General features: G+C 36.1%; 2 protein-coding genes and 1 long non-coding RNA gene across 3 annotated transcripts; all 3 read left to right on the top strand.

The window, feature by feature from the left end:
- The first annotated feature begins 2,406 nt into the window (after nt 1–2,406).
- Nucleotides 2,407–3,772, top strand: LOC132186120 (ethylene-responsive transcription factor ABI4). Its single transcript, XM_059599943.1, has one exon. It carries the CDS (start codon nt 2,581–2,583, stop codon nt 3,499–3,501), a length of 921 nt encoding a protein of 306 aa, XP_059455926.1. The 5' UTR covers nt 2,407–2,580; the 3' UTR covers nt 3,502–3,772.
- Nucleotides 3,773–7,093: 3,321 nt separating this feature from the next.
- Nucleotides 7,094–7,960, top strand: LOC132188302 (RING-H2 finger protein ATL66). The gene has a single exon (XM_059602726.1). It carries the CDS (start codon nt 7,344–7,346, stop codon nt 7,836–7,838), a length of 495 nt encoding a protein of 164 aa, XP_059458709.1. The 5' UTR covers nt 7,094–7,343; the 3' UTR covers nt 7,839–7,960.
- Nucleotides 7,961–10,859: 2,899 nt separating this feature from the next.
- LOC132188287 (uncharacterized) lies at nt 10,860–11,392 on the top strand. Its single transcript, XR_009440871.1, has 2 exons — nt 10,860–10,987; nt 11,093–11,392. It is a non-coding gene; the product is annotated as an uncharacterized LOC132188287 (long non-coding RNA).
- The last annotated feature ends 270 nt before the right edge of the window (nt 11,393–11,662 follow it).

The following is an 11,662-nucleotide window of genomic DNA, read 5'->3' as shown; positions in this document are numbered from 1 at the left end:
AATATCTCCAAAACTATAAATGTTACCACAAGAATATGTCTCATTAGCGTCCAGCTTATTAGCAATGCCCTTCTACACACACAAAAAAAATGACAAGAATACTTATTGGAGTCCATAAATATTACATTCTTGAAACAATGAAGAGAAAATCTAGCCCCATGTTTCCTCCTTTTCTTTGGAGGCAAATTCTAGAATCCTTTTATGCACGTTCGAGGAGATTTGCTTCTCGTTTTCACACAATAAATATATAATTTTCTGAGATGAGGTCTTTTTTAAGTCCATGGTCATGAATGAAAAAAGAAAGAAAGAGAAAAAAAAAAAAAGATGCCATTATATGGACAGTACTCGGCTGCAATTGAGAGAAGGAAGACTTTTCTTCTTCTTTTTGGTTTGCTGGGCCCTTCTCTGCCTGCATAATCCATTCGACTAGCTAGCAAGGGAAACAGACCTGCATACGCATCTTGGTATTGGCTGTGGAGGCAAAAACGATCACCAACCCAATAAAAAAAGAGTGGTAATTAAATTTAAAATACAATAAAACTAATATGGCAAACATCCATATCCCCTCCTTAACATATTACTTAATTCAGATGAAGTTGGCAGGCAGTTGCTTCAACGTGCTGGCAACATGTGCTATATAGTATATATCCAACGTGTTCTATCCTAGGCATTTTGGAAGTCAAAGGCCAGCTTTAAAATGAACTTAATTTTGTGACATTAACACGTGTATTCAAATAAAAAGTTCATTATAGTTATTTATCCTAATTTATGAGGTAATTAATTTATGTGTGAATCTAATTGTTTAAACTATTAAGTAATTTATGGGACGAGAATTGAGATGGAACATATGGTATATATAAATTAATTTTAACAAATTAATAATCTCACCACTTGAACTATATATTAAGTAATTTATTAATTTTAACACTAATAATTTTGATTACACTGATAGCTAACATACAGCATATAGGCTTCCCGTAGTCTTATTTTCGCATGGGAACCAGTCTTTTCGTCTGCTTATATTTGATAAACGTCCTAATTTTAGTTACTACACTTTTGTAGAATGATATGGGCATGACCACTTTAGGTTGGAATTTCTTACCATTAGACTATTGGAATTTTACAGAAATTCGAGCAATTTAAGATAAGAATTTGCAGGGTCCATCTATCTCAGATAGGTGAATCTTATGTTGTAAGCTGTTTGGAATGAATAGCGTACGTAACTCTATTTTCTTAAACTGTCCGAATTTTATAAAATTTGAGCAGTACTTTAGCAACAAGGAATCATATGGTCCTAACCACTTTACACTTTACTTAAATGTTAATATGGAATAAACTACTACTATTAAACGTACAACAAAAAAACATGGTAAGATTTTTACATAAATATCGTAGACATTGATTTTTTTTCAAAACTATCATGTCCAATATTTCTATATTGAGTAATGTTAGAAACTATATTTTTATCCCACAATAATAGCTTGATAGTTCCAACTAACCTTTAAAATTGGTTAATATTGTCATGTAAACATTGTAAGATAGTTATAAGACAAAAATGTAATTTATAGCAATACTTCTTTACATCCGAATCATCCGATTGAGTTAGCTTAGTCGTATTAATAAGAAACTTTTGTCACCAATTACTATTTAGTGGTTTTATTCTAGTTTATAAATCCTCGTAGTCATTAATTTGAAGAAAAAAAAAATGGAACCTTCTTGTTTATCCTTATTGAGTAATGATATGGACTATCTTTTTATCCCATTTTTATCTTCCTAAAGCTGATGCGGTTTTCAAAATCACCATTGAATCAAAATTTAAGTATGGTTCATCTAAAATTTAATGGTGATTTTAAAAACTACATTAACTTTAAGAAGATAAAAAGATAGTCACTAACATTACTATCCCTATATATTCCAAAGCTTAAGTTGTCAAATTTGTGTACCAAATCTTGTAACCTTTATTGATCTTGTTTTTTGGTAAAAAGTTTCAATGATACTCGTGAGTAAAAATATTATATTCTTTAAAAAAGTAAAAATAGTAGATAACTTGGTGTACATATAAATAATTATTGTAAGCCCACTCTGTCATCACACTACATATATGGTAATAATCATACGGTCACAAATCTATCCCGCGACAAGCATCCAATTAATTAAAACTGCAATTTTGTGAAGTGGGAATCTAGGATATATACACAAAAGGTTGGCCAATGTTCAAAAGCGAGAGAGAAATCTAGCTAGGTCTCTAAAAGTAAAAATTTCAGTAATAACTAGCTAGGGTTTTTCCAAAAACGAAACATTAAATATCTGATTGAAGATGGAAGGAAAAAATAGAAAAGTAAACCAGTTATAATGATTCCAAATTCCCAAAAACCAGATGCACGAGTCCTTTCGTTCCTTCGCTGCTCTGCAATCGTCTCTCTCTCTCTCTGTGTCAAAAATATAAATACGCAAAAGACAGCACCGCCCTCATCCACCATTTATAGAGATGACATTCAAAACAAAGCTCCAGAGTCCTCTATTCCGACTAGTCAAGAACACTGAACGAGGCGGTTTCCATCTTTAAAGCTCCCTCACCCTATGGACGACAGTCATCACCCTCCCCAAGAGACCCACCCACCCATCCCTTCCTTCTCTTCCATCACAGACAAGATCACAGACACCGACGCGGCCGCCACCACCGCCACCGCCGATAACTGCTCAAGCAGTAGAAAATGCAAGGGCAAAGGAGGCCCCGACAACAGCAAGTTCAGGTACCGTGGAGTCCGACAGCGGAGTTGGGGGAAATGGGTTGCCGAGATCCGAGAGCCACGCAAGCGTACACGCAAGTGGCTCGGCACTTTCACCACCGCCGAGGACGCCGCTCGCGCCTATGACCGCGCCGCCATCATCCTCTACGGCTCAAGGGCTCAGCTCAATCTCCAGCCCTCTGGAGGTTCCTCGCCCCACTCCTCCTCCTCCACACGTGGCACCTCCTCCTCGTCTTCAACTCAAACCCTACGCCCTCTTCTCCCTCGCCCCTCTGGCTTCAGCTTTACCTTCTCCTCCACGTCTTCCACCCTTCCAACCATGCCTTCTTCGGGTATTGTGCCTTACGGGATTTACCCTACCGTTAGTCCATCCGTACTGTGTCCTAACAACATGGTCCAAAATCCCCAACAAACGGTCCAACAGTATCAGTATCATCATCAGCCGTCTGATTGGACTACTGTTGCTGATGGAGTTGACCGAACCGCAACAACCTCGTACTCAAACCCTAATCACCATCAGGGTTACTTGTGCAACGATATAAGCTCGCTTGTGGGCTCAGTGGGTTCGAGCTTGTCTCTGTCTACATCGCCCCTGGCTGCACCGGTGGTTCCGGATCCGGTTGGGGCAGTACTCGGACCTGTATCTCCATCTATGTGGCCGTTGACGAGTGACGTGGATTATACACCGAGCCTTCTAGACTATTGCGATCCTGAGTATGGCGATCCTTTCTTGTTTGATTTTAAGTACTGATCGATTGAGGCTTGCATGTCGTATCGATCGGAAAACAAAGGCTCGGATTGCTCAATTTCTTTCAAGGTTTATTTATACACAGGCTTGCATGCAAGTTCTGGAGGAGTTTTTGATCGCAGGTGAGGGGCCGATTAATCATCTCAATGGTGTTTCTTGCTTGCAACGTTCTCTATAAGGATAGAAGAGATCTAAAGGTACGGTTGCTTGTATCAGTGAAGATATATAGGTATATATATATTTCATTTATGGAGTTCCCGATAGGAATTCTTCATATCATGGATCAAGGTTACTGCAGGGCTCTACTCGATCGGCATGCGCATGTACTTTGGCATTTAAAGAAAGCATATTTTGAAGGAAAATTCTATTTTTATTAATAGTCAATCTAATATTAGAAAAATATATATATATAATCCTTTTTTTCTTCTTATTTTTTTGGCTTGCATTTGGGTTTTTGATTTGTAGTTGCTCTTTGTTCTGATTGCTTGCTTTGAAATAACATTAATCAATTCTACGGCCCACCCAAAATCAATGTCTTTTTTGCCATTTATTTTGAGAGGGAATAGGAAAACAAAATGTTCTTTCTGTTCTATGGTAGGGCACGGTTTAACTTAATTTCATAATTTCTAAGAACTTTTAAGAAATTAAAATCCAGGCCTCGGTGTGGGATGTGGAATTCGATATACATCTACGTGCGACGAGTTCTACAAATGATTATTAGTTTGTAACGAAGTCTTATAAAAAAAAAAAGTTAACTATTCTTTGGTGATGGCTTTCTAATGGATTCTTCATATTTCCAAACTGCTTCAACTGAATTGGAAATGAGCTTTTTTATGATAAAGATTAGATTTTATGGATGGATTGATAAAAATATGCCAATTTGCTGTTGTACACTTGTATATGTTGTCGCAAGTACTATTGATTTTATTTAATTTTTTTTTTCTTTACTATACTACATGATTTTTCAAAAGGGTGGACAAGAGAAACATCTTTGGCTCTCAGAAACAACATGATTTCGAATAAACATCTTTCCCTACTATACTACATGATTCGAATTTATGAAGCAGTTTTCAGAAAAGAGAAGAGATGGCGAATAATATCTATAATTGGATTTTTAAAACAACATGATTTCCAATAAACACATTGCTTTGTTGCGCGCGTCTGATACGTTGAGGTTCTTGGATTGTTATTTTTTTTCATAATTAATCTTCCTTGTACTTCATAATGTTTGTCATCTATTCTAAATATTGTCGTGTCAATGACATATACATATTGTTTTGGATCATTGATAAAATAAAAATGTTTTTAATGATGATTGATCGTATATTTATCTCAGTTATCTTGTGTTGCATTCCATTTGAAGTCTCTTCTGCACGACTTCTATCTAAGCGCTAGCCCAGTATGATAACTAATTCCTTTAGATAAAATGGTGGCCAGAATGGCCATTCTTAGAGTTTGTTCTTGTCTTGTAAAAATTGCTTTCAAGGGGAAAACCCAAAATGAAATTTTTTCATGAGGCAAGTCCTTTGTATTTGGTAGTTTCTTTTGAACATATAATTACATCACCTAAACTGACAAATACTTAGCCGAATGTAATATTGCATTAGATTATCACTCAATAGTCTCAATTCATGTTTTAAAACATGAAGAAGCATGTGTGTTGTATTTCAACTAAGAATTTGTTGACTTTCTTAGTAATCAAAATCAGGTTGATTTAGATTTGTCTGGTTCCATGCATATTTGAAACTCTCTCATCTTTTTTCTTGTTTATGGTGAAGTAAGATTGTCATTTTGCTGATTATGATATATATGTCTGGCCACCGATTGGGTTCTTCAGCAATTTGGCTAGCTAGAATTGTGAGAGAATTCATATGAAATCTACTTGCTCAAATAGATGGTTGATCCCGTATGATCTCTCTCACAATTGTAGCCATTTGTTGCTCAAATTGATAGTGTACATCCCAATTATCCATGTCCCACTACCTATAATATTGTTTGTTGGACTGTATAAACTGTGTAACTTGTAATTAGTTTAGGGTTTTTTTCTTTCCGGAGGTATCAAAACTGTGATTTGCTGAATTGATTTGCTATTAATTAGTCATAGGGAGTTGAATGATTTGGACCGTTGCCTAGTTTTTATCATATAGGCTATTAGAGAGACATTTTTTATTTATTAATATATAGATATTGACACTTTTAGGGAGTATTTTAGATAGAATTAATTAATCACAGCTCGTTCTATGATAAATTTTTAATGCATGATAAATTTTTAATGCATGATAAATTTCAATACTAGAAGTGTATACGTCACTACATTGCTAAATTTCCCTTCGATAAGAAACTTAATTCATTACTTTCAATCTTTTCTAGGGTCCTTTTGTTTGTGCCACAAGTTCTGATCTCGTTCAAATTGCAAAAGGAACCATTATCGTCCAGCATAACGCACACGAACCATCAACTCTAATACAACTTGTTAAATGTAATACAACATGTTAAAGGGAGTAATCTATAGTATGTTTGAGACATCAATCAATTCAAAATTTTGAACGTATAGATATGGGTTAGCTACATTATATCAATTAGTCACTATTGAAACATTTTCAATTTAAGACTTTAATGTTTCCATAACACGTTCACAAGTATTAATATATATAGTTTAAATGCAATCGTAACAATGAACCGTCCATTCAAAGTGTTTGAATCTTCAACCACTTCATGATATGTAAGTTATTGGGCACTCCTATTTTAAGTGATTTTTTTAGAAGTAGTTTGAGTTTAAAAGTCTTTTTCGGGATTTCACATAAAAAGAACCCATGTATATCATTTTTTTTTCTGTCATATTTAACGATTTTAATTAATGGAAGGGATTTTTTTTGCCCACAATTGGTAATTGAAAGAGGTGAAGTGTGATGTGATAGTTCGTGTGAATAATATGTAAATGAGTGATAGTTGAAGGAGTCGAAAAAAATGGAGAGTTATTAATGTGAAGAACTCTAACAAATCATCTTGTTTTTACCTTGATTTACAATGAAAGATAGAAAAACGTTAGATTTAGATTTCATTTATTATGTTAGATATATCATATGGTGTATATAAATGAAAACATGTTACTTTGTTCTTACCTCAAAACAGGTATAAAGTGAGAACGATTCTCATTTTCTTCCCCTTTTTTCCTCTAGGAAAAAAGGAAGAAGAGATATAACATTTGTTGCTTGCAAATTGGGCTCACACATTGGACCAATTCGGATTACTCTTTGGATTTCTATTCTCTAATTAAAATAATTTTGACAAAAATTTTAAAATATTTGAGCCGAAGAATGAGAAAGGGAGATGTTGATGTACATCGTTATAAAATAGATATTATTAATTTCATTTAAAATAGAAAAAATATATATATTTAAAAAAGTATCTATTCAATCGGGGAATAGTATTGTTTCTTTAACCTCCCTTTTCTTTTTAAGATGGATAATCTTTAACTTTCAAAAAAAAAAAGAAAAAAAGAAGAAGAAGACAGATAATCTATAAAAACAAAAAAGCACATCATTTCTATTGTTAGAAAAGGGTAGTCCAGTCACGCGCTGATTGTGGGAGTAGGCTGTTCAACCATTCCTGTCGGCTTGAATACATCCATCTATACAACTATACCCACAACTGTTTAATCTCTGAACTGTCACTCAACTAAAAATCTAACATCCCTCAAAAGCAGCCAGCTATTACTGTTCCTGCTGCCCTCAACAATGCGACAGTCACCGCTGCCGCCGTTAGATCAGCCGTGGTCTTCCACCTCCGCCAGCCCCTGACCACCGCCGATAACCTTAACCCACATACTCATTTGCTCGCTCGCAATGTCATCGTCTCCGCAGTACCCTCAGGCATTCGAATGGCACTTCACCGCTTTAGATGACCACAACTTCGAGATCCAAGGCCGCACGCTCTTCCTCGTCGTGGTCCTCTTTTCCGTCATCCTCCTCCTCACCCTCCTTTTCCTTTACGCGCGCTGGGTCTGCCGCTACCGACACTACATCTCCCACGCGCAGCCGTCGCCTCCGCCGCCGCATCGGTCTCGTGGGCTCGACCCCTCGACAATCAAGAGGTTGCCCATAACCTTACACCGGCCATCGGAAGCTCCGAACTCGGGGGGACAGGCGGAGTGTTGTATATGCCTCGGCGTGTTCGAAGATGGGGACAAGGTCAAGGTTTTGCCGCTGTGTCGGCATTATTACCATTCCGAGTGCGTTGATAGGTGGCTGAGTGGTCACTCGAGTTGCCCGTTGTGTAGAGCCTCTGTCCTGGTTGACACTCCGGTTGGCTTGGCCATTCCGCAGATTGTTGTGGAATGAACCTCCAAAACTAGCTCTCTTGGTGGGTTAATTGTTTTGTGTAATTATATATTTTAAGCCAATTAAAGGTTTGTCAAGCATTAGTGTGCTATTGTTAATTATATTTGGCACTATTAACTTCTTCTTTCACCCAATTTGTGTTAGCTCTTTTACTAATAGCTTGTTCATATGCACATTCTATCAACTCTGCTTTTCTCCAATTCACCCTCGCTACCTTAGCCATCAAAGATGGTTTCACCGTCTCTATGGCATTTTTGGCTTTCTTGCACCGGAGGCTTGACGTGCGAGATCACTGTATCATATTCATATTCTATCTATTTTTCTTCTCTTATTCATCTTCACGAATCGGAACTGGTTCTGCTCTCTACTCTGGCTTAGCATTCTTGCATGGCTCCGACATCATAAGCTTGTCGTGGTGGCCTCTATATCAACATAAAGAACGGTAAAGATCTAAGTCATGCTTATGTGTTAGTACAATGTGTTACAGTCTGTTCAATGGGTCGTGAATTTTGAGTTAAATTGATTCCGGAGAAAATGCTGCTTACGGTTAATTGGCAGGGTCATGTCACTTTGAGTGCCACCTGTTTGATAAATTTCCCTAAAGAATTTTGTCTATCGGTCTAAGACTTGGAAAATGAAGTCTTGTTTTTTAAGCTGTGGCTAGAGAATATATTCACTACTACCAGCAGTAATGCTAGTTGAAGAGCGGTCCTCATCCGATTATTATAAGCGGGAGCATTAGTTATCCCATTGAAAAGCAAGCCAATTGCTCAGAAAGACAAGAAGATAGCAAGCCAATTGAAATTGATCAACGACTTTGAATTGGTGTGACCTTTGGGATTGGCGTCAGCATAATGAGTTTAATGAATCTCTTAAGAACACTCGGGATTATCCCTGAACATGAAGCTGAGGATGCAGGGGTAGGCTTGATGTTACAGGAGGACATCATCGGAACAATATGTTGTACTTTTGTGAGTTTTTTACCACTATGGCAAGCAGGATCCAGATTCCCAGCCTTTATATGGGGCTCACAACAAGTGGGCAGACTAGAACAAGTGGGTCTCAAAAGAGTTCTTTTATCATGTCAAGAATCTGTCAGTTTTCCCATTTAATATCCAATCAGCCAACTGAGCCAAGTGACCTTGGAAGACAAACATCAGGAAATAGATAGGTTGTGCCCTTAAGCCTACGTAGTCAGCCAAAGAAAATCAAATCAGCAAGACTGGAATTAGACACTTCTGGCTTTCGGAGAACTTGTATTACAATATTTAAGCATGTTTGAGATTGTATTTAAAAAATAAAATTATAATTCAAAAAGTATTTTTTGGTAAAAGCTTTATTTTTAAGTTCTTATCAAAAGTGTGTTTTTGGCTATTTTTATACTCTTAGACCCTTAAAAGCACTTTCAACTATCATTTTTTTTTCTTTCAAACTAATTTTTTTAGTGTTAAATATATTTTTAAGCCCCTAAACATATCCTTAGAATGTAAGTATGTAACCTATGAGGTTGTCATTTGCGACTTATGAGTCAGAAACGAGGAAACAATTGGTTCTTTTGCGAAATCAATAAACGTACGTAATCCGGTGAGGATGATACCTGTACATCCACATGCAAAAGTAGATGTCGGATTCAATACAAACATAGACTTTAAATGTTAATTAAATAATAATAATATATATATTTTTTAACATTTAAATAAATAACAATTTAATATACTATCAAAGCATAAATTTTAAACCTTTTAATGGTGCGTTGCAGCCTCGCAGGAGGACAACCCGTTCGCAGCATTCATGCTATGTTCCTAAGTCCCTACTCAAATTAGGTGAGAATTGGTGGGCCGTTGAGTAATTATATACCTAAGTTGGAGTGATGGGCTTCTGATTCTGAAGCATGTGGGTAGGTTCGTTTCTTTGTGGGGCTAGGGCAAGTCAATTTATTTGGATTTATTCTCGCCTACTTCTTCTTACTATTGAATACAAGCCACTGACGAAACTTGATGCTTGGAGTGGGTCGGAAGCTGCATACCAAAAAAGGATTCGGTTTGGATCTAGTTTTAGTTCGAATTGGTGCACATGTTTTAATAATAATATGTGTCTTGTTATAGAACATGCATTTCAATCTTAACAAATCATAACCAAACTCATATTAAAACTCGTTTTAAATTGATGATTTGTATAAATTTTTCAAGTGAAAACTGTTAGTCAATGTAAACTTTGTATCCATTTTTAGTTAGCATTGCGGCACATGTTAGTAACATGTGCCTTGTTATAGAACACGTGCTCCAATCTTTACACTTGGACACAGACCGACACATTAAAAAATTGTTTTAAATTGATGATTTGTGTAAAATTTTCAAGTGAAAACTGTTGCTCAAAAAATTTTTAATGACATTGTGGAGTTGGTGGTAGCTTATGAGGCAACCTTTATCTTATCTTTGTTTAATTTCAATCATATAAGAAGGCTTGGATATGGCATTATGACCTTAACGCATAAATTTAACACAATATATTGATGTCTAACAAGCTAGTAATTGCTTAAGTTAGCACATAGCTTTTTTTTCATATAAGATTGGGATATATTATGGGTGTCAAATACACAATCAAGAGTATTGTTATTTTTCATGCTTATTTATCACTCATTTCGCACTGGTTAACTTCGCTTGCTTTAAGTGTTTTCAATATTAACCACTTAAAAAAAAAAAAAAAAGCCACATAAAACATTTTATGTCAACCACAATCAATTATGAAAAAAATAATAATAATGAAGAAGAAGAATAAAAAATAATAATAATTAAAAAAAAAAAAAAACACCAAACACATGTTTCTATATTTCCAAGCTCTTTTCTTCAAGAAAGAGAAATACCCAAACACAACCTTAACTACTGTGCCCAAAGGTCCAAGCTCAAATACTCCGAAGCCCAAGTATAGCGATCGTTTCGGCCTGCTCATCTGAAAGATAAAAAGCCCACTAATCTCCATAGGCCCGAATGAAGCCGACTATACATTAGGGTTTCTTCTCGAATCATTATAAATACTCTCAAACCCTTAGACGATTTTAGCGTCTAGCCCACTTGCCTTTTGAGCAGATTAGGGTTTCAGAAGCGAGGTAGCGAGGAGAACAAAGGAGCCGAATCACCATGCGTGCGAAGGTAATCTCGGTCTATTGAATGCCATCTTCCTCGAACCTTACTATCTGCTCGATCCTAAAATTAACTTTTACTTTTGGTGTTTGATTTGTTTTTGGGTCTTTTCAGTGGAAGAAGAAGCGTATGAGGAGGTTGAAGAGGAAGCGCCGAAAGATGAGGCAGAGATCCAAGTAGTTCTTCTACCATCAATAAATCGTCGTTGTTTTGTTGTCTAATCGCTTACTGATTAGAGAGTCGTAGCGTATTTTGTTTTTTTTTTTTTTCTTATGTTTGGATTAAAGGTCTGAAAACCGCATTTATGTTACTGCTTAATGAGATTTCGTATTGCACTATTAAATTTGAAGCTTATAGTGATGTGGAAATTGGCTATTCGCTATTTATATTTAATGTTTGTGATGTTCTGGATTTTGCTATGGTTTCCTTCCTTAGTGGCTTGCTGAAAATATTTTAGGATGAAAGAATGAAGCTGTTTTTTAGTTGATTAGTTAATGGAGTTGATCAGTATAATACAACAATTTCCGGCCATGGATACTGTTATTGGTGCTATTATTGGCAACGATCTCTAACTCAGATGGAACAAGGGTGTTGGTTCAAGATTTATTTATTTTTAATTGGGTTTATGTTGGATTGAGTTTTCCTCTATGTTTTGGTTTATGGTGGGTTGATAGAGTGCCTTGG

The sequence above is a fragment of the Corylus avellana genome, chromosome ca7 (genome assembly GCF_901000735.1).
Source record: "Corylus avellana chromosome ca7, CavTom2PMs-1.0".
Lineage (NCBI taxonomy): Eukaryota > Viridiplantae > Streptophyta > Magnoliopsida > Fagales > Betulaceae > Corylus > Corylus avellana.
The sequence above is the reverse complement of the archived record's forward strand: the minus strand, read 5'-3'. Positions and strand labels throughout refer to the sequence as shown.